The following is a 22,555-nucleotide window of genomic DNA, read 5'->3' on the forward strand; positions in this document are numbered from 1 at the left end:
ATATGGTCGATGGATGATTTATTTTAATGCATCTGTTGCTTCTTTTCATAATGATTTTCCTTTGTCAACTCCATGATATGTACAAACTGTGCAAGTGACATGAAAATATTGCATTGAAATAATTAATAAAATTTATGGCATGAAAGAAATAAAATTTTGGTCTTTGTTGAACATATGCAAGGGTCAAATATTCTTGGAAATAACAAAGGTCAAGGAAAACATACTACTGGTGTAAAATCAATATTGCAATTGTAACATCAGTAATGTGCAGCTCTAAGGACCTATTTTAGACATGCATAAAAATACCCAGTTGTACACAAAAATTGTATTCAAAATATGTCAGTGTTACTTTCTATTAATTTGCCCTCGTTATGTACACAAAAATGTGTCTTCAAAATATGTCAGTAGTATTTTCTATTAATTTGTCCCCATCATGAAACTGATGCACAAACTGTTGCAAATTAAGAAATAACAATTTAGAAACAGTTTGACCGAATATTACTGTATTCAATCAGAAATAAATTCCTCTATAAGCAGAATAAGGCTGAAAATTATATAGATGCAAGCAAAATAGAAAAAAGAAGATACAAAAGAATTTAAGCATATTAAGTGTATATGATAATAATTTTTTCATCTTAGTTTTTTCTTCAAGAATAATAGTCTGATCTGGAGTTTATCAACATGACTTCAGTCTGAATTGATTGGCTAATATTCAATTCAGACTTAAACCAATCAAACGTCTTCAGTGTAGACTTAGATATATGTTCCTGACATCAGTGCCAAGTCTCATAAATCCATCAAACTATTGCTTTAATTATGGCATCAGTAATAAAAAAAAATAAAAAATCAAAGTATTTAAAAAAATTAAACTCCTTTATCTGGCAGCCAAGTTTTGTTTTACAAAAAGAACCACTTGTGCAAGATGAACAAGATGAAAATCTACTAAAGTTATGAGATACAAATAATCTAGAAAATGACAACATTAAGCTTTAATTTGCAGGAATATTCCAGTATGTCTTATGAAGCTGGATGAAAACTTACATAATTTCTGTATTATTTTCTGTATATGTCTCAACTGATTTTACAAACTCTACATATAATAATTTCTTTATACTATGGGTTTTCTATTTTCTGATTAAATTATAGGAAACTCTAGTAATCTGCAGGCATAGTTTAGTACTTGTCATTATAGGATACTTTAGTAATCTGCAGGCATATTTTAGTACTTGTCATTATAGGATACTCTAGTAATCTGCAGGACTATATTCTAGTATTTGTATAGTTTCTTTATTATTTTCCTATATATATCAAACTGGTTGATTTTACAGGATCTATCTTAAACGATGATTATTCCTAAAGAGTAGCTATAGGAATATGAAAGTATTAAAAACATATTGTAAAGGTATCAGGCAGCAAGAATTATAGTGCTGATAGCTGTTACTGAATATGGTATAATATTATGGGATTATTGAATATGGTATAGTATTATGGGGTTATTGAATATGGTATAATATTATGGGATTATTGAATATGGTATAATATTATGGGGTTATTGAATATGGTATAATATTATGGGATTATTGAATATGGTATAATATTATGGGGTTATTGAATATGGTATAATATTATGGGGTTATTGAATATGGTATAATATTATGGGGTTACTGAATATGGTATAGTATTATGGGGTTATTGAATATGGTATAGTATTATGGGATTATTGAATATGGTATAGTATTATGGGGTTATTGAATATGGTATAGTATTATGGGGTTATTGAATATGGTATAGTATTATGGGGTTATTGAATATGGTATAGTATTATGGGGTTATTGAATATGGTATAATATTATGGGATTATTGAATATGGTATAATATTATGGGGTTATTGAATATGGTATAATATTATGGGATTATTGAATATGGTATAATATTATGGGGTTACTGAATATGGTATAGTATTATGGGGTTATTGAATATGGTATAATATTATGGGGTTATTGAATATGGTATAGTATTATGGGGTTATTGAATATGGTATAGTATTATGGGGTTATTAAATATGGTATAATATTATGGGGTTATTGAATATGGTATAGTATTATGGGATTATTGAATATGGTATAATATTATGGGGTTATTGAATATGGTATAGTATTATGGGGTTATTGAATATGGTATAGTATTATGGGGTTATTGAATATGGTATAGTATTATGGGGTTATTGAATATGGTATAGTATTATGGGGTTATTGAATATGGTATAGCATTATGGGGTTATTGAATATGGTATAGTATTATGGGGTTATTGAATATGGTATAGTATTATGGGGTTATTAAATATGGTATAATATTATGGAGTTATTGAATATGGTATAATATTATGGAGTTATTGAATATGGTATAATATTATGGGATTATTGAATATGGTATAATATTATGGGGTTATTGAATATGGTATAGTATTGTGGGGTTATTGAATATAGTATAGTATTATGGGGTTTGGTGCTTGGTGTTTTATGAAAAGACAACACATGTAGGTTATCTAGTGCCAAGGCAACCTGAGTAAAATGCCCTGCCAAAAAACACATCACAAGCTGATCTGATTGTAGGAATTAAACCCATATCATTTCATTCCTGACCCTGACACACTAACCACATACCATTTCATTCCTGCCCCTGACAAACTAACCACATACCATTTCATTCCTGACCCTGACACGCTAACCACAAGCCACAATCAATCCTTGGTGCAACATCAAACAACTCTGTATGTTTATTAAAGTAAGTGAAGAATACATTTTCTAAACACAAAATACTTTCCATCTAAACTATGAATTGTTCCACTGCCTAACCATGTCAGAAAGAAGCAAATCTTCCAAGAAAAGTAAGCACACAAAATTACCATAACAATGCTTCACTATATCAACTGCTGAGTTAATGCACAATACAATATAAATAAAATAAATTTCTTGAGTTGAAATCTGTGGAACATGTTTAAACATACTAATTCTACTTTTCAAAACATGTCAAATATTGACAAATCAAGACAGTGCTTCAAATATGATCTTGGCATAGACTGGAAAATACCTTAGGAAATCCAAAGACAACCTGCATCTGCTGGCCAAATTTAATTTGTTCTCTTCAATGGTTTCTGTTTAATAATGCCAAGGTTCTATGTCAAGAATATAAATTAAAATAATTTGTGAAAAACTGACATAATGGCCTGAAAACTGAATCAGGCAAACTGCATGCAAATGTCAAAATACCAAATTTTATTTGTCCAATGAAAGTGTTCTTTTTCCTTGATTATACACACAAGGTTTTAAGAAAACTCAAATTCAAAAATTATAAAATGTGTCAAAAATTGACAAAAATATGCAGCATCGACTGTAAATTGAATCAGATCATCTCCATGTGCATAATATAAATATGTTAAACACATTTTATGGATCTATATTGAGTGGCAATCCTCCTAACAAGTTCCTTGGGGATGGATGGATGTATGGACAGACCAAACCAAATCAAGATGCCAGCAATAAGGGCACAATAAACACCCCTATAATAATCGCTAACTTTCAAGTTTAACATTAAAGAATTTGAAAGTCCAGAGAATGATAAGAAAGAAGTTATGCTTATCAAAATTTAGAATATAAGAATCTGTACAAAGCATAAAGTCTTAAAATGGCAAAGTTTCAATATTTCCATTCAATGAAGAAATACTAGACAAGGATAGTGATTTATAACGAGCATCTGTGCAGACCATGTTACCACAAAGAATCATCTGATTTACCAAAATTTCCCAAAACCAACATCCTTATGTTAGCACTTCTATAACAATTGTAAGAACATCTGTTAAGCAAAACACACCACAGAGATTAAGAAATTATGACAAAAAAGTCTGAATTAAGCAATACCGAAATATTTTCCAATTCTAATGTCTGAAACAGAGTTATTTCTTGGTTAAATTGAGTAAATTTAGTAACAATGAATCCTTAAAAAAAATGAGTAATTTATATATTCAACTACTTTATCCATGTCCCATATTAAAAACACTTTGCATACATTGAAGTTAAAATTAGTCTTGGACACATAAGGGACATAGCTGTTATATATACATGCTAGTTGTATCCAATGAATTTATCTTGAGCTTTAAAGTACCTACACCAACCTAAATTATATTCAAGCAACTTTATTAATATAAGCTTATCTGTGATTAAATATCTGTTTAGAAAAGATACAGCTGTAACTTTTTGATACTTTTTAATAATACATGACTTCTGTGTCTCAATTAGTAACTGCAAATACTGCAAATACTATTAAAATATAACAGCCTTTCTCCATGTTTAGATATTTGCAGTAAACACATGATATTATGGCAGACTATGAACTACAAAAAAATAGTGGCCTTTCTCCATGTTTAGATATTTGCAGTGTACATATGACACTATGTCAGAGTAAAGCCGTTCTTCTATATGTCTAGATATTTGCAGTGTACATATGACATGATGTCAAAGTAAAGCCTTTCTTCTATATGTCTAGATATTTGCAGTGTACATATGACATGATGTCAAAGTAAAGCCTTTCTTCTATATGTCTAGATATTTGCAGTGTACATATGACATGATGTCAAAGTCAAGCCTTTCTTTTATATGTCTAGATATTTGCAGTGTACATATGACATGATGTCAGAGTAAGAACTTAGTATATTTGTATAAATAGAGGTGGGAAGTTTACTGAACTCAGCCTGACTTCTCTCTCTCTCTTTCTCTCACATAACTACACACCCACATGCATACAAATATACATATGCATTACCTATATCAAAGCAACTCCAGGAAAAATATCTTTTGCTAAACTGTGCATAAATCTTAACATTTAGAAAGACCTGACAAAGTACTTCTAGATATATGACAAAGTAAACATAAAGTTACAGCTGTGTTGTTAGATGAAAATATTATACACTGGGTGAAATTAAATTCTGTACAGTTTACTATACTGAGTGCATGTTAATTGTTATTAACATTACTGTAGGTTTATTTACATTAATTAACAATAAGCTTGTTTTTACAGACGAGGGTGAGTATAATTTTGCAGTAATTACTTAATAATATATAAGTATATTTTTATGGTTAATAGCAAGACAGTATATACCATGTGTATTTATAATTATTTATATTTTTGGTTTTGTCCAAGTGTCAAAATTACTAGCAATATTACCTTTGTCGTTAAAAGACATTCTATAATTTTTGTATACCTAAAAGAAATTTTATAATTTGTATACATGTTTATCCATTTTTTACTAGATGCTGTTAATTACCTTGGTGTTTCCAAAATTCATCCTCATGTAAAATTCTTCTAAAGTCTGGGCCAGCTTTCTTTTATCAGTCATGGGTCGGTAGACTCTGCTTGTTTTTTCATTCTCCAGGTCAAAGAAGTCTCCAAAAATCACTTGCTCATCCATCAGTTTTTCTGGGGGCCACTGAACCTGAAAAATTGATAACATTCCTCTCAATTTTCTGTTCATTTGATGCATTAAGTCAAGATAGCTTCATTCAACATAATTTTTCATGCACTGATACAATACATTTTTTTGGACCGCTCCAGTGGCCTAGTGGTTAGAGCGTCCACCTTGGATGTGGGAGGTTGTGGGTTCAATCCCCGGCTGAGTCATACCAAAGACTTACAAAAATGGTACTAACAGCTGCCTCGCTTGGCGCTCAGCATTAAGAGGTAGTGTTAGGACTGGTCAGCCTGGGATCAGGACAATGTGACTGGGTGGAACACCATGTTACATGTCTGCGGCATGATGCCCCAGTGCTAGACTTCACTACAAACTGCCACACTGCAGACATCATAGCGATATGACTGAAAAATTGTTAAAGCTACGTTAAAAATCCAAATCACACTCACACACACACACATTTTTTGTATTGTCTACTGATAGACCTTTTCTTAGAAAATATATTTACTACATCAAAGTTACCTGTTTACTTTCTACCAATCTATATAATATTGTGTGGGGAAAAAAACCTGTAAACAAGAGGTCTAAGAGGGCACATGGTATTGCCCATCTAGCAGCAGATTTACCTAAAGCAAATGCATTAAGTCCATCTAGCAGCAGATTTATCTAAAGCAAATGCATGAAGCCCATGTAGCAGCAGATTTAACTAAAGCAAATGCATGGAGCCAATGTAGCAGACATTTACCTAAAGCAAATGCATGGAGTCAATGAAGCAGACATTTACTTAAAGCAAATGCATGAAGCCCATCTAGCAGCAGATTTACCTAAAGCAAATACATGGAGCCCATGTAGCAGACATTTACCTAAAGTAAATGCATGGAGTCAATGAAGCAGATATTTTCCTACAGCAAATGCATGGAGTCAATGAAGCAGCAGATTTACCTAAAGCAAATGCATGAAGCCCATGTAGCAAACATTTACCTAAAGCAAATACATGAAGCCCATGTAGCAGCAGATTTACCTAAAGCAAATGCATGAAGCCAATGTAGCAGCAGATTTAACCAATGCAAATGCATAAAGACCATATAGCAGACATTTACTTAAATCAAATGCATGAAACCCATGTATCAGAAGATTTACCTAAAGCAAATGCATGAAGCCCATGTAGCAAACATTTACCTAAAGCAAATGCATGGAACCAATGTTGCAGCAGATTTACCTAAAGCAAATGCATGAAACCCATCTAGCAGCAGATTTACCTAAAGCAAATGTATGAAACCCATCTAGCAGCAGATTTACCCAATGCAAATGCATGGAACCAATGTAGCAGACATTTACCTAAAGCAAATACATGAATACACGACCAGGAAATATGGGTCAGTAACATGTTTTCTGTTCAAATTTCTATAAAATAAATCTGTTACATAGTTAGGAAAAAATGTAGAATATTGCTTCATTTACTATCTTCAGCCATATTTGTCATCAGATCAGCATTTATCACAGGATGCTCTCCTTTATCTGAAAGCTTTATCACATGATGCTCTCCTTTTATAAATCTAAAAGCTTTTATCATATTAGGATGCTCTCCTTTTATAAATCTGAAAGCCTTTATGACAGGATGCTCTCCTTTTATAAATCTGAAAGCCTTTATCATGGGATGCTCTCCTTCTATAAATCTGAAAGCCTTTATCACAGGATGCTCTCCTTTTATAAATCTGAATGCCTTTATCACAGGATGCTCTCTTTGTATAAATCTAGAAGCCTTTATCACAGAATGCCCTATGCTAAGTTTGATTTTAGTTGGTGATGTGTTTTTTAAGAAGTTGAAATTGCAAAATTGTGATGGAATATGCAGGGCCATCCCATAAGCTTACATGAAAAAAATGCATAAAATAATTTAAAATACAATACAGTGAAATCCCTCAAAACACAAAGCCTTTGGGAACATAAAGAAACGTCAGTTTTTACAGGTTTTCAGTTTACTGAGGTTTACACAGATATGAAAAACTGTCCTTTTCTAAGCTCTTATGTGGCAAAAGAAAGAGATAATATAATTATTGGAGTACATCAGTGTATGTAAATCTAATTCATTAGGTTGACAGTTCAAAAGTCAACTGAGTAAGATGACTCTGAGAATACTGCTTTGTCTGTCTCCATTGGCAAAGTATCAAAAACGATGCCACATGCCTGGTTAATAAAGCATGTTTAATTAAAAAACAATGTTCTATTAATCATGTATGTAAATAAATAGCATTAATCAAAATTAGATAATAAGCAGATAAACAGAATCATTCTTAAATGGCCTACCTAGAAGCATTTAGTTATTATTAACTCACTTTAAAAGTTGGCTTTCTTTTTTATGGTGTATAAAGACTTCAGATTAGCCAATTATCAGCTCTAATTTGTGTTGGCACAAAGTCAAGTATTAATTTTACATGCCACTGGGAGAGTTTCTAAGTCTTTATCTCATAGATAAGCCTAGTACAGTACTTGCTAAGCATACTTAATCTGTTTCAGTGTGTGTCAGGAATTTTGCAGCTGAAGTACACGACTTCCAAGTTTAAACTGAGTTTTGGTAGTATGGGATATTTTATAGTGTACAATACTAATTTGGAATCAAAATTTGTTTTGATATTTGGAGCTGAAGGGGTTTCAGTTTTGTGGGGAAAATATGATGCTATTAAAGAAGAAAACTTTGGGACTCCCAAAAATATCAGCCTTTAGGAAATTCTAGTACCTGCAGAGTTTCACTATTATAAATCATTTTCAATTGCGATTGTTGCCATAAATTCAAAATCACTCAGCATCTTAAGTCAGACAAATGGCACTATATAGCTTTTTGGAAACAATGAACAGTCACATCCAAGTGGAAGCAGATACATGTGGGTGCTTCTAATAATCTGAAAAATTACCTTGAAGTAGTCGTGAAGATTGTCAGAGAGGAACTGGAAAAAGAGCTTTCTGTCTTCTAGGCTGACCAGTCTATCATGGAATACACGAGTTGCCTCATGAGCAAACAGCTGAGCTACATTGTCTTTGCTGATTATCACGCCCTCATTTGCTTGAATAAGTCCTTGGAAAATCTGAAAAACAACAAAGAATTCAAGTAATTGTAAGTCTTGAATAACCTGGTTGTAACTGAATTTAATCTTTTCTACTTACTTTTGTGACTGAAATCTAATATGTAACTCATATATTTTATTTGCTGGCATCTTCTGATTAGAAAAAATGGTAATTATTTTCCATAACACTGAAAATGTAAAAATATTCTCTTATATTTAAGATATTCAAGCCAAGTTTTGTACATCTTTTCACATTCTACTTAAAAATAAAACAGTAAAACAACTTTAAAATAAATAATTCAACATTTTTCAATAACTTGTTAACATGATATTAAAATAATTTACAAGTGATTTCTTGAATTTGCTTATATTTTTACTAATGTATGCACATTTCAAAAGTCTAAAAACAGAAATAAATGGTGACAGATTCTATGTTAACATTTATTTGAGTATAAAGACATTTTTATTTACGCCATGTTTGGCAATATTGTTACATTTTTTCTTGAATCAATCAGCTGATATTACATTTATTTTTTGAATCAACCAGTTGATATTACATTTATTCTTGAATCAACCAGCTGATATTACATTTATTCTTGGATCAACCAACTGATATTGCATTTATTCTTGGATCAACCAGTTGATATTACATTTATTCTTGGATCAACCAGCTGATATTGCATTTATTCTTGGATCAACCAGCTGATATTACATTTATTCTTGAATCAAGCAGTTGACATTACATTTATTTTTTAATCAACCAGCTGATATTACATTTATTCTTGAATCAAGCAGCTGATATTGCATTTATTCTTGGATCAACCAGCTGATATTACATTTATTCTTGAATCAACCAGCTGATTTGCATTTATTCTTGGATTAACCAGTTGATATTACATTTATTCTTGGATCAACCAGTTGATATTACATTTATTCTTGGAACAACCAACTGATATTACATTTATTCTTGAATCAAGCAGTTGATATTACATTTATTCTTGAATCAAGCAGTTGATATTACATTTATTCTTGAATCAACCAGCTGATATTGCATTTATTCTTGGATCAACCAGTTGATATTACATTTATTCTTGAATCAACCAGCTGATATTACATTTATTCTTGAATCAAGCAGTTGATATCACATTTATTCTTGAATCAAGCAGTTGATATTACATTCTTGAATCAACCAGCTGATATTACATTTATTCTTGAATCAAGCAGTTGATATTACATTTATTCTTGAATCAAGCAGTTGATATTACATTTATTCTTGAATCAAGCAGTTGATATTACATTTATTCTTGGATCAACCAGCTGATATTGCATTTATTCTTGGATCAGCCAGTTGATATTACATTTATTCTTGTATCAACCAACTGATATTACATTTATTCTTGGATCAACCAGCTGATATTACATTTATTCTTGAATCAAACAGTTGATATGACATTTATTCATGAATCAACCAGAAGTAAAAAGAAAAGCCACTCAATCACTTAACTCCCCACACTATGGCAAAACACTTAACATACTAGTATAGTAAATTGAATCTTAAACTTGGGTTCATTTGATAAGAAAAGCATGAACCCACTGAAAAATACAATATGATAATCACTGCAGGCAGTTGGTGGCATAAAAAATTATTCAACTCATTTCATAAATTTCATATGAAATGAATACCTGCCTAAAATCCTCAAATTCATATCTCATAATTCCATTTACCTTAGAAAGATCCCTGACATTGAAGGTATAATGTGATTTTGCTGGTGTTGGAAGCATGCTGCTACACATTCGATAATATACGGCTATCCCAGCTGACACAAGTGGGAACAGACATTCAGTCACCTCTGAAGAAAAGTTTCGGTCCTGGAAAAATCGACCCAGCTGAACCTGGTATATGTGCTGTAAAGATCTCGTTGAAGGCTGGGGCAGGGCAAACATGCTGTGAAGTAAAAGTAAATTGTGTGGAAAAAATGCAAAAATAGTCACAATATATACATATAATAATAAGGAAACTGTGCTAGTTTTTTTTTCATCATCACTACCACACATTATTCTATTATCATTTAAAAGTTTTTAAACACATCTTTCAAATGAAATAAACACACACAGGAACATAAACATTATGACAAACAGCTCAACATGAAACTAATTGCACTAACTGATAAGAAAGCTTGAAAAGAAACTGATTGCACTAATTGATATGAAAGATTGACATGAAACTGACTGCATTCATTGTATGAAAGATTGACATGAAACTGATTGCATTCATTGATATAAAAGATTGACATGAGATTGTATTAAATGATATGAAAGAATGACATGAAACTGAATGCATTAATTGACATGAATCTAACTGCATTAATTGATAAAAAAGCTTGACATGAAACTAATTGAATTAAATGTCATGAACTGACTGCATTAATTTACACAAAACATATTACATTAATTAACATGAAGCAAGTTGCCGTAATTGATATGAAAGTTTGACATGAAACTAACTGCATTAATTGATATGAAAACTTGACATGAAACTGATTGCATTAATTGACATAAAAGTTGACATGAAACCAACTGCATTAATTGACATGAAATGGGAAGGCACTTTTAATGTGGGGTAGTTTTCAGATAGATGTAATAAAATATCATGTACTGCTATGGTAAAGTTGGAAAACATGTATTTAAAACACTCAGTTTTCAAAACTGATGCAGTGATGGTAAACATTATGTTCAACTGAAAATTTTGTAAAACACATATAGACCTTATTTACCTGCAGTAAAATTGCACAAACTTCAATTAAAAATCCTATGCAGATCAATGCCTTGTTGCTATCTCTCAACTTCATGTAATTTTTGGAATATTTTTTGAAGTTCACATGACAACAGCAAACATATCTCCCACCACAAGTCACATTTCAATGGACACATTATTTTCAATAAACGTAATGGTGTCCCATCCTACGTTTATTCACAAAAATTAAAATATTCCTTTTTATTCTCCTGTACTGACTCTCAACACTTTCGTCTTGAACATGTATTGCTTGTTGGATGCTATTTTTTAAAAATATAATCATCAGTTTGATCATATAGATGCTTTGCAGAAAAAATATGTACAGTTTAAAACATCTGACGTATTAAAGTAGAGTTAGTCTGGTTCCCTGACTAACTTTCTAAATCTAATATCAAGCCCAGATCCAGAACAAACATGGATGAGTCAATTATCTGGATTTTACAACAACAATCATAATTTCGTATTATCTGGATTTTACCACAACTATGTTACAATTATATTTCCTTAATTTTTGTTTGTTTTCTATAAGCCCGTATTATAAAGGTTCATTTTTGTAAGACTTACCACAAAATCATAATGGTTGTCAGGTCTGGAAACCCCAAATGTCTTCTTACTGCAGTAATTTGTAGTGTAATATAGTCACAGATTGTTCTGATTAATTTTTTTATTAAGTCAACAGATTGTTCTGATTAATTATTTTATTAAGTCAACAATGCAAGGTTTTCCTTTATTACTACTGATTCAAAAAGAAATAAATTTGCAATTAAGTTCAATTCTTTGTCATAGACTGATGATCAATAAAGATCATTTTTAGGTCACAAATACCCATGAAAGCCAATATCAAAACAGCTGATACAATATACAATGTGTAACGAGAATGTACCAGAAATTCTTAAGCAGTCTTGGGCTAACTGGATTACGACCTCCTCCAGTAGGACCACATGCAGCAACTACAGTAACATCCAGGATATCCTGCAGAAGAAAACAACATACTGGCTGTACCATAAATCTCTGTAAAAATGAGTCCCTATACTCTTTACTATGCTGCTTATTGGAGCCATAAAAATGACCTACATTATAATAATAATAATGAGGACTTTGTATAGCGCCTAACCTTTAGAAGTTCTAAGCGCTTTACAACATTAGACAACACCTGTAAGATAAAAAACATATAATGATATGATTATAAAAACAAACACCATGAAATTAGAAAACATTTTTAAAAAAATATGCTGAGAATATTTAAGGTAGGAAACATTATTAGGTCTTTAAGTTTGTTCTTGCAGTCCAAATAAGTGAGTTTTGAGAGCCCTCTTGAATGTGATCACTGTGTCTTTGTGTCTAAGTTCAGTGGGCAATTCATTCCACATTGCTGGGCCCTGGTATGCAAAAGAACACAGTCCATATGACTTTGTTTTCATAGTGGGAATAATGAGTATATGATTGTCAGAAGAGGAGCGTAAGTATCTTGCTGGTGTGTAAACATGGGTGAGGTCGGATATGTTGGACTAGAGTCCGACAGTGAAATGTAGCACAGAGAACAAATTTGTGTTTGATTCTGGATCGAATGGATAGCCAGTGTAGGGTACAGAGCAGCAGGGAGGTGTGCTCTGATCGTGGTACTTTTAGCATGATCCGAGCAGCTGTGTTTTGAACTTTTTTAAGTTTCTGGAGCAGATATTGAGATGAACCAGACAGAATTGAGTTACAATAGTCCAGTCTTGAAAGTACTAATGAACACACAAGTGTTTTAGTGGCATCAACTGAAAGATATTTGCGAATTGAACTGATGCGTCTCAGCTCAAGATATGCAGCCTTGCATATGTTCATGACATGTTGGTGCAATGTGAGAGTACTGTCCAGAGTAACACCTAGGTTTCATACTGATTGTGTGAATTTAATGTTGGTGCTGCTGATATTTATTGTTTGAGGTAAAGGATGTGAATGAGAAGGTCTTTGTGTTGTGATCAGAATGGCCTCAGTTTTATCATCATTCATCTGCAGCTTGTTACATGTCACCCATGATTTCACATCAGAAATGCACCTCTCTACACCTTGGATGGTAGCATCAACTTCAGTTGGGTGGCTAGATTTGTATATTTGGGTGTCATCAGCGTACAATTGGTGAGACACTGGATGATGATCTATGACACTTGAGAGCGACTGAGTGTACAGAATGAAGAGAACAGGTCCAAGAACAGATCCATGTGGAACACCACAACATAGATCAACTGGGCTGGAGTGTATTCCATTTGCAGATACAATTTGTGTCCTGTTGACCAAGTAGGACTTGAACCACAGTAAGGCTGTATCATGAATGCCAAATACAAGCTGGAGACGGTGAAGTAATATATCATGGTCTATTGTGTCAAATGCTGCAGACAAATCAAGGAGGGTGAGGACTGTAATCTTTCTGCTATCCAACACAGAGAGAATGTCATTAACTACTTTTAGTAGAGTAGTTTCAGTACTGTGGCAAGGGCGATATACAGATTGTACATTGCTAAAAAGACTATTTGAATTTAGATGAGATACAAGCTGGGATAGAACAACCTTTTCTAAGATTTTTTTTTATGAATGGGAGATTAGAAACTGGGCGGTAGTTCTTTAAATCATTATGGTCTAGTGTTGGTTCCTTCAGCAGAGGCTTTACAATGGCAGTTTCGAAAAATGATGGGAATTCCCTGGATGAGAGAGAGGTATTAATAACATCAGTTAGTGAAGGCAATACTGGATCTAAGCACTCAAGCAGCAGTGATGTTGGAATTGGATCAAGTTCACATGACTTTTGGTGCACTCTTCATCACGATTGTACGTACGAAATCCATAGAGACAGGTTATAAGTAAGGGAGTTTTATACTGAGGAATGTTCCAAAATGCCTGTCATAATTGGGCATAAAAATAAAAATATGGTATTCAGTGACATGATATCACATCATGACAAATCATGACAAGAACAAAAACTAAGTAAAGAAATTTAAAGCAATAATGAAGAACAAAACTGAAATAATGTAATGGGATCCATGCCCAGACCTGTGATATAAGAGGACAGCAGTGTACTGAGGGACTTTATTAACAGGTGCTTTATAATGACTGAGCTCAACAACAAAATTGAAAGAAAGGGCATGATAATTAAGACTATCCTTCCACCAGTACCACCTCTTCAAGAAAATAATTAACAACCTCATTTTGTCATCCTTTCTAATTCTATAAATCTGCATGCTCATTCAGCAACATAAGGTATCTATTGCATAAAACATCTCAAGATCTGAGTACATACTCAGCTACAATTTTAAATACTTATAATTTGTAAACATAACTGGACTGTTAAATATTAATAATCTGGACACTATAACAGGAATTCAATAATAAATAATTTGAACAATATAACAGGAATTAAAATTAAATAATTTGTACACTAAAACAGAAATGTTGCATTTAACTATGAGACAATCTTATTTTTTTGTGTACTGTCCCATAGGATTAACATTAATTGACTTTGTCTTATTATTTTTTGTGTACTGTCCCATAGGATTAATATTAATTGACTTTGTCTTATTATTTTTTGGGGTAGTGTCCCATAGGATTAACATTAATTGACTTTGTCTTATTATTTTTTTGTGTACTGTCCCATAGAATTAACATTAATTGACTTTGTCTTATTATTTTTTGTGTACTGTCCCATAGGATTAATATTAATTGACTTTGTCTTACTATTTTTTGGGGTACTGTCCCATAGGATTAACATTAACTGACTTTGTCTTGTTATTTTTTTGTGTACTGTCCCATAGGATTAACATTAACTGACTTTGTCTTATTATTTTTTTGTGTACTGTACCATAGGATTAACATTAACTGACTTTGTCTTATTATTTTTTGGTGTACTGTCCCATAGGATTAATATTAATTTACTTTGTCTTATTTCTGGGGTACTGTCCCATAGGATTAACATTAACTGACTTTGTCTTATTATTTTTTTGTGTACTGTACCATAGGATTAACATTAACTGACTTTGTCTTATTATTTTTTAGTGTACTGTCCCATAGGATTAACATTAACTCAGTTTGTCTTATTATTTTTTTGTGTACTGTCCCATAGGATTAACATTAACTGACTTTGTCTTATTATTTTTTTTGTGTACTGTACCATAGGATTAACATTAACTGACTTTGTCTTATTATTTTTTGGGGTACTGTCCCATAGGATTAATATTAATTGACTTAGTCTTATTATTTTTTGGGGTACTGTCTCATAGGATTAATATTAATTGACTTAGTCTTATTATTTTTTGGGGTACTGTCCCATAGGATTAACATTAAATGACTTTGTCTTATTATTTTTTGGTGTACTGTACCATAGGATTAACAATAATTGACTTTGTCTTATTATTTTTTGGGGTACTGTCCCATAGGATTAATATTAACTGACTTTGTCTTATTATTTTTTGTGTACTGTCCCATAGGATTAATACTAATTGACTGTGCACACTTTTTACAGAGAGACAAAACTTCGAATTGTGAGCACACTTAAGTTGAGAAGTTTTTTGAAGCCAGCCAAGGTTACTGTCAATTTAGTCCAATTTAAGCTAGTCCAATAATGATAGTGTTGAAATAATTAAAAATATGCAAATCAAATATTTAAAAATGTTTCAGCAATTAAAAAGAAAATAATTCTTTGTAATAGTTTTAAAAAAATTAAATTCCAGGTGAGTGTTATTAGCATGATCATAAAATCCAATTTATTTAATCAGGTCATTTTCGTATACTGGTAGTACAAATGATTTTGCAACAAAAGTTACCTTCCAAACCAGAGTTTTAGTATCATAGAATCCATTCAGTTCCAGGAACTGCCTGAGAAGTTCCAGTGGTGGCTGTGCACCATATTCTTCTGGAGCAGGCATATTCAGGTCATCAACAAACACAACCACCTGGAAATAAAGTGCAGCCTTAAAAATGTGTTACACGTTTTATATTACAATGTATTAATAAAAATATGATACATTTTAATGAAAGCTCTTCTCATATGATACCATATATTAATAGAAATACAATACATTTTAATGAGAGCTCTTCTCATATGATACAGTGTATGTGATACAAATACAACACATTTTAATGAAAGCTCTTCTCAAATGTTATAGTGTATGTAATACAAATACAACACATTTTAATGAAAGCTCTTCTCAACTGTTATAGTGTATGTAATACAAATACAACACATTTTAATGAAAGCTCTTCTCAAATGTTACAGTGTATGTAATACAAATACAACACATTTTAATGAAAGCTCTTCTCAAATGTTACAGTGTATGTAATACAAATACAACACATTTTAATGAAAGCTCTTTTCATATGATACAGTGTTGAAAGATTTCATCTGGCTACCTCATGTGGCTTTGCCTAATGTACTACCATGGTCTGAAAGGTTCAAAACTATAAAAAATGGGGAAAACTTGCTAGAATGGCCTGAAAATCTAAACAGGTCATCTAGCCATTCAAAAACACAAACAATCTTACTATATTTCATTTGTATACCTCAAATGGTTTTTGCTCAATGATACAGTTATATATATTTGATTTAATTTATATTTGATTGAATTGTTTGTTTGTTAGTTTAAATTTTTTTTATTTCATTACATAATATTGTAAAGATGTCTAGAATAGAGTTCATTTTGTAAAAAATTTTGACGTAAACTTTATAGAGACATTGTATCTAATGTTGACCTAGTTCCTGACCTCGATTCAGAATCAGTAAGAGTTGAAGTATGCAACTTTTTTAAATAAATTTTTTAAAATTCTTTTCCTGAGAAAAAAATCATTGGGATTAGTCAAGGCCATACTGGGAGTACATGATGTTAGGCATATAAAAAGCTTCTATGTTGTTCTAGAAAGGTGATCATGTGAACCTCATCCAGGCATCTGTTTTGCATTTTAGTCAGTCTTATAATTTATGTTATGATAAGAATTAGCAAGTTGGGCTTTAAACCACTGACACTTAAAGGTGTTTTGTTGTGATCAGTTTGAGTTGAATTTTTAATTTTTCTACAAATTATTTGGATTCTAAGTGATTATTTTTCCCTGGAAATACTTGTGCTCTAAATTAATTCTTGGACAAAGAGAGTTATAGAAATTTACACAGAATTCAAACACTGGAATATTATTTTCTGTGATTCAACAAAGAACTGTTGATACATCAGGATGACGCTGATCACAGCATACATCATCGCCTTCCATTTTGGATTTCACTGGGGTTCAAACTCAGTTTCATTAAGACTATTTATTACTAGGACTTCTATTTTTTAATTCTTGGATTATTCTTGGATTATTTATGGATTTTATTCATAGAACTGTAAGTTCTTTTTCTCCTTTTTACCTTGTTTTTCTAGGGAAATAAATTATTTGTTAAATTTTACAAAGCTTGTTGTCTTCACTCTTTTCTTGTTGCATTTTGTAAGAGCCTAAAAATAACAACATGAACATGGTGTTGTCAAAAAGATTCTAAAAAGTTTTAAAAATGTGAACAAAAATGTCAAACCTGCTTCAGTGAGTGCATAATAAAGTCACTACATTACTGTGTGTGGCCCTTCCATAAGATAGTTTTACAAATATACCCCACCTTTCTGCCCTTAGGTGCGCCCAATGTATCTTTGCCCTTTTTGATTAGTTTGAGCACAATCTGAGCTTGAAGACGTGCAGCACTGGTTTGGGCACTGAACTGTATCATGGTACTAATGATTCCTGTGCTTTGCTTGGGTCTAACTGTCCCCAAAATCATATCCATATTTGCTCCTTCATCCTCATTGCCCCATTTAGTCAAGCTAGAAATATTTTCAAGCAATGAGGAACTCTTCTCTGAGTAGTTAAGAATGTCCCCAAGAATGGTTCCATGTTTTGTTGAAGTTCCACCATCTTTGCTGAGTGCCTTCAGCATGTGATTAATGATGGCAGTCTTTCCAACTCCAGAATCTCCTGTAAAATATTAAATATTGTATCTGATTATATTCTGATCTACAAATAACCAAATGCATCACCAAAAAAACAATCTAAATGATCATGAACAAGTTTTCTTAAATGAAAGCCTGTGGTCAATTCTTACCATTTTATTAAATTTTATTGAAAAGAAATTACTACCAAAGGAACGTTTTTGTCCTTTGAAAGATAAACTGAGAACAAGTTTGCAATTCAAATCAATGAAAGACAACTGCTATGTGGTCCTTATGTAAATGTCATATATATTTTTGTGTATAAACGAGATCCAAGCTTGACCTTTACACACAATAACAGTTTTATCCTAGCAGATGCCAAAACGGGTTGGACAGTATTTCCAAAATGCTTTTAATGAGAACAATGAAGAAAATTAGTCACCAAGGATTCTTACCTGTCAAAAGAACTGGATGCTTGTTGATAAGAAGGAGCCCAGTTAAGAAGGAGAATCGTATGATATCAACTGTCGGAGTAATATTTGACTCCTCTGCTTGCGACTTGCCAGAATCTGTTGATACACCCATTGTTTCTCCAATCGTTATAACGGCTCCTTTCTCAATTAGTTTTTTGGTGGAAGGAACAAGAGCATCCCAAGGCACAAAGTTCCCTGACTCCATGTCAACAAAATAGCCATACATGCTTCTGTTGCCAGTTGGAAGACGTACTCCTGAAATACAAATTAATATATACATATGTAGTGATGACACTTTAGCACAACAGTGGCTATACTGTTTCAATTAAAAAATGGGGAAAAAATATGATTTTAAAGACCAACTATCAAACATAACATTTTACAGTAGAAATATACTGCTTTTGAAAATAAAAAAAGATTTTTTTTAAAAATTTGAAGATAAAGAAACCCATCCAAAAATTACAGAAACCATCAAAAACAAGTATAATTGGGACCAGACCCATTCCAGCAGTGTAATGACCAGTACAATATGTGTGGCTAAGTAGTTGGATTAAAAATTGTCAATGTCTAATATGTGTGTACAGTAAGTTATTAATTTTGAACCTTATACTTGTAATCTGGAGAATTTATGCCAAATGAAGAATGTTTACTAAGGTGTTATGGGTAATAAAGGGATGAAAGGCAGTCCATGATGACCTTTGAATCTTTAACTAAAACCCAGACAATCTTTTGGAGCATGTGACATAAAAAATAAGAGACTGACCACAATTATTTTTCAGCAGAAACACTTGGGCAAGCAGTTGGAGTTTCAGAGATAAATGTGATAAGAATTATTTGCGCTATAAGTTTGGTTTAGACTTTAGACACGTGGTTCATGAGTTGTAATTTGGATTATGATGGATCAATTGTTGGATTCTCTACTTTAACTCAAGTCCACACTAAAGTTCCCTTCATGAAATCAAGACCTGTATTCCATGCAAAGAACAAAGAGGAATTTATTGTAGAGTTGGAACTTAATATTTTCTACGTCATCTTTAAATTTTGAACTTTCTGATGCTTTAAATGTTTCAAACCTTGCAACAGAAAATACTGCAAAAGCAATTCCAAATTTAAACCAGCTGAGGAATTAAAGAGTACTTAAATATCACAGTAGGCATAAAAGAGTACTTAAATATTACAGTAGGCATGAAAGAATACTTAAATATTACAGGAGGCATTACAGAGCACTTTAATATCAAAAGAAAGCATTAAAGTGTACTTTAATATCAAAGGAGGCATTAAAGAATACTTAAATATCACAGGAGGTATTAAAGAATACTTAAATATCAAAAGGTGAGATTAAAAAGTACTTAAATATCAAATGAGGCATTAAAGAGTACTTAAATATCACAGGAGGCATTAAAGAGAACTTAAATTACAAAGGAGGCACTAAACAGTACTTAAACATCAAAGGTGCCATTAAAGAGTACTTATATATCAAAGGAGGCATTACAAAGCACTTTACTATCAAAAGAAAGCATTAAAGTGTACTTTAATATCAAAGGAGACATTAAAGAATACTTAAATATCAAAAGGTGGCATTAAAGAGTACTAAAATATAACAGGTGGCATTAAAGAGTACTTAAATATCAAAGGAGGCATTAAAGAGTACTTAAATATAACAGGTGGCATTAAAGAGTACTAAAAAAACAAAGGAGGCATTAAAGAGTACTAAAATATAACAGGTGGCATTAAAGAGTACTTAAATATCAAAGGAGGCATTAAAGAGTACTAAAATATAACAGGTGGCATTAAAGAGTACTTAAATATCAAAGGAGGCATTCAAGAGTACTGAAATATAAAAGGCAGCATTAAAGAATACTTAAATATCATAGATTGTTACAGCAAGGATCTTTGTAATGGGTGGCCGACTTAAAAACAGGATTCTGAAACTGGGTGGCTATACCTGCACAAGTAGGAGACAAGGCCTGGCTGTCAAACAATTAAGAACATAAATGACCAGTTAGATGCCTATTTACAGGTATGTTAAATTCCACAATCAATGAGAAAATGACACAGCTGAGTTAATCCACTCCAGCCCTTACCTTAAGCTCATCTTCTAAGAAGTTGCAGTGTTAAAAGTAGTTTTCTTTGAGGTTATTTATTCTCTCATTGCCTGAACCATGCAAGACAAGTAAATAGATCAGTTTTATGGAGTATGCATACTGAGTTTCCTTCATATCTTGTTTTTATTTCCTGGAGCTAACTTACATGAATCATGTATACTTTTTCACTTATTACATTCATTCAATCATATAAATTTATATGTTTCAGCTAAAATGAAAGATGATTTAAAATTCTCACCTAATGGTGGCTCCACATCAAACATCTCCCTCAAAAAATTGTCAAACTCATTGCAGATATTAATGTCCTTATCCAACTTGTCAGCTCCACGTCGATTCACTGTCTCATCATCATCCATATCTTCCTGTCGCCTTAGGTTGCCCCCAATTGCCCAGGTGTAGGCAAAGACAAACAGTTTGCCAAGCAGATTCAGAAGCTGGCCTGGCTGTTTCTGTAGGTAGTACTGTTTTGTGTCATTGGAACTGCTACTGCAAAATTTTTAACAGTTCAAGCTTTTAAATTTAGTGTCAATAATACATTTGTACAATGATTGTACAGCGTATTCATTTATTTTCATGGGTGTCAATTTTCATGGTTCCGTGAACAAAAATTTCTTTGGTACTTAAATACCTGGATTGAGGAAGTGGTGTTGCTGTTCCTGCAGAAGGATTATGATTCAAAATCCATGAAAACTGGCATCCCATTAAAACCAAAAATTCAATTGTATGAAGTACCCATGACAGCTCAAGTTCCATATTCTCAAAGAACTTTAAACACAAATCTCAGCTAAAAACCCAAAGATCAACAAGCAAGTTAAGGGAGTTTTTGTCCCATGGCTAATGCAGGAAAATCACCAAAAGTAAACAGTGATGTAATCTAACAGTGATCTTTGTGACAGTGCTAAAGCCTTACTGGACAGTGTTTTAGCAATAAAAGTGCTTAAACACCATCCGCTTACAAACACAATAGTCTGATGAGTGGTCTCCCCTTGGATAAAGGAATTGATACCCAAATCCTGCCATTTGTCATTTACTACTAGAGTGGAAGTACATGATCTTTCAAGGATATAACTGGGGGTGGGTTTGGAGTTTGGAAGGGGGTGTCCATATTATGATTGGGTGAGTAGTACAAAAGAAATATTTTTATTCCAAAAATTATTCATTCTTCAAATCCGAAATCATAATGTATAAGAGAACATGTATAGGAAAACAGGTAACATTTGGAGGAAGTGTATACAAACAGTTTTAGATTTAGAAAATTTGAAACTATTTCTTCAGATCATTTTTGGGCACTATGAGGCATATCTGCAGTTATGTTCAATGGCATTGAATACCTTTTGATCCATATTAGATTAAATGTTTTGAGTATATAAAACAGAGGTCAGTTCTTTCAATAGTATTGAATACCTTTTGATCCATATTGGATTAAATGTCACCAGTGTATTAAATAGCTGTCTGGCAGATTCTTTAATTCTCTGTTTATCTGATTTAGTGCAAGCATTACCACTGGAGCCAACAATTCACTACACTTTCTGTGGACAGACTGAACCAGTGTTTTACAGGTAGTGTTTGGCTGACTTTCATTTTCTGCATTCTTCTCATTTCAATCTCTGCTCACAATGGTTTTGGAAGCATAACAACTTTAAGCTTGGTCAGTGGCCAGGTAATGGTGTGTAGCTAAAAAAAAAATCAAGTTCATGAACTCTGACAGGTAAAAGTGTGTGATGAAAAAATTTC

The 22,555-nt window shown here is 32.3% G+C and overlaps 1 protein-coding gene across 1 annotated transcript in view; it reads right to left on the minus strand.

Annotated features, from left to right (window-relative positions):
* Positions 1–22,555, minus strand: part of LOC149804702 (dynein axonemal heavy chain 6-like) — a 393,112-nt gene that overhangs the window by 208,771 nt on the left and 161,786 nt on the right. The window contains exons 44-51 of the mRNA XM_089933221.1: positions 21,060–21,307; positions 18,699–18,971; positions 17,937–18,289; positions 16,120–16,248; positions 12,204–12,292; positions 10,252–10,471; positions 8,377–8,547; positions 5,321–5,488 (exon numbers count right to left, since the gene is read on the minus strand). Coding sequence (XP_089789347.1) covers positions 5,321–5,488; positions 8,377–8,547; positions 10,252–10,471; positions 12,204–12,292; positions 16,120–16,248; positions 17,937–18,289; positions 18,699–18,971; positions 21,060–21,307 — 1,651 coding nt within the window. The remainder of the gene's footprint in view (positions 1–5,320; positions 5,489–8,376; positions 8,548–10,251; positions 10,472–12,203; positions 12,293–16,119; positions 16,249–17,936; positions 18,290–18,698; positions 18,972–21,059; positions 21,308–22,555) is intronic.

Source organism: Sinohyriopsis cumingii, chromosome 2, assembly GCF_028554795.1.
Source record: "Sinohyriopsis cumingii isolate HCF-2022 chromosome 2, ASM2855479v2, whole genome shotgun sequence".
Lineage (NCBI taxonomy): Eukaryota > Metazoa > Mollusca > Bivalvia > Unionida > Unionidae > Sinohyriopsis > Sinohyriopsis cumingii.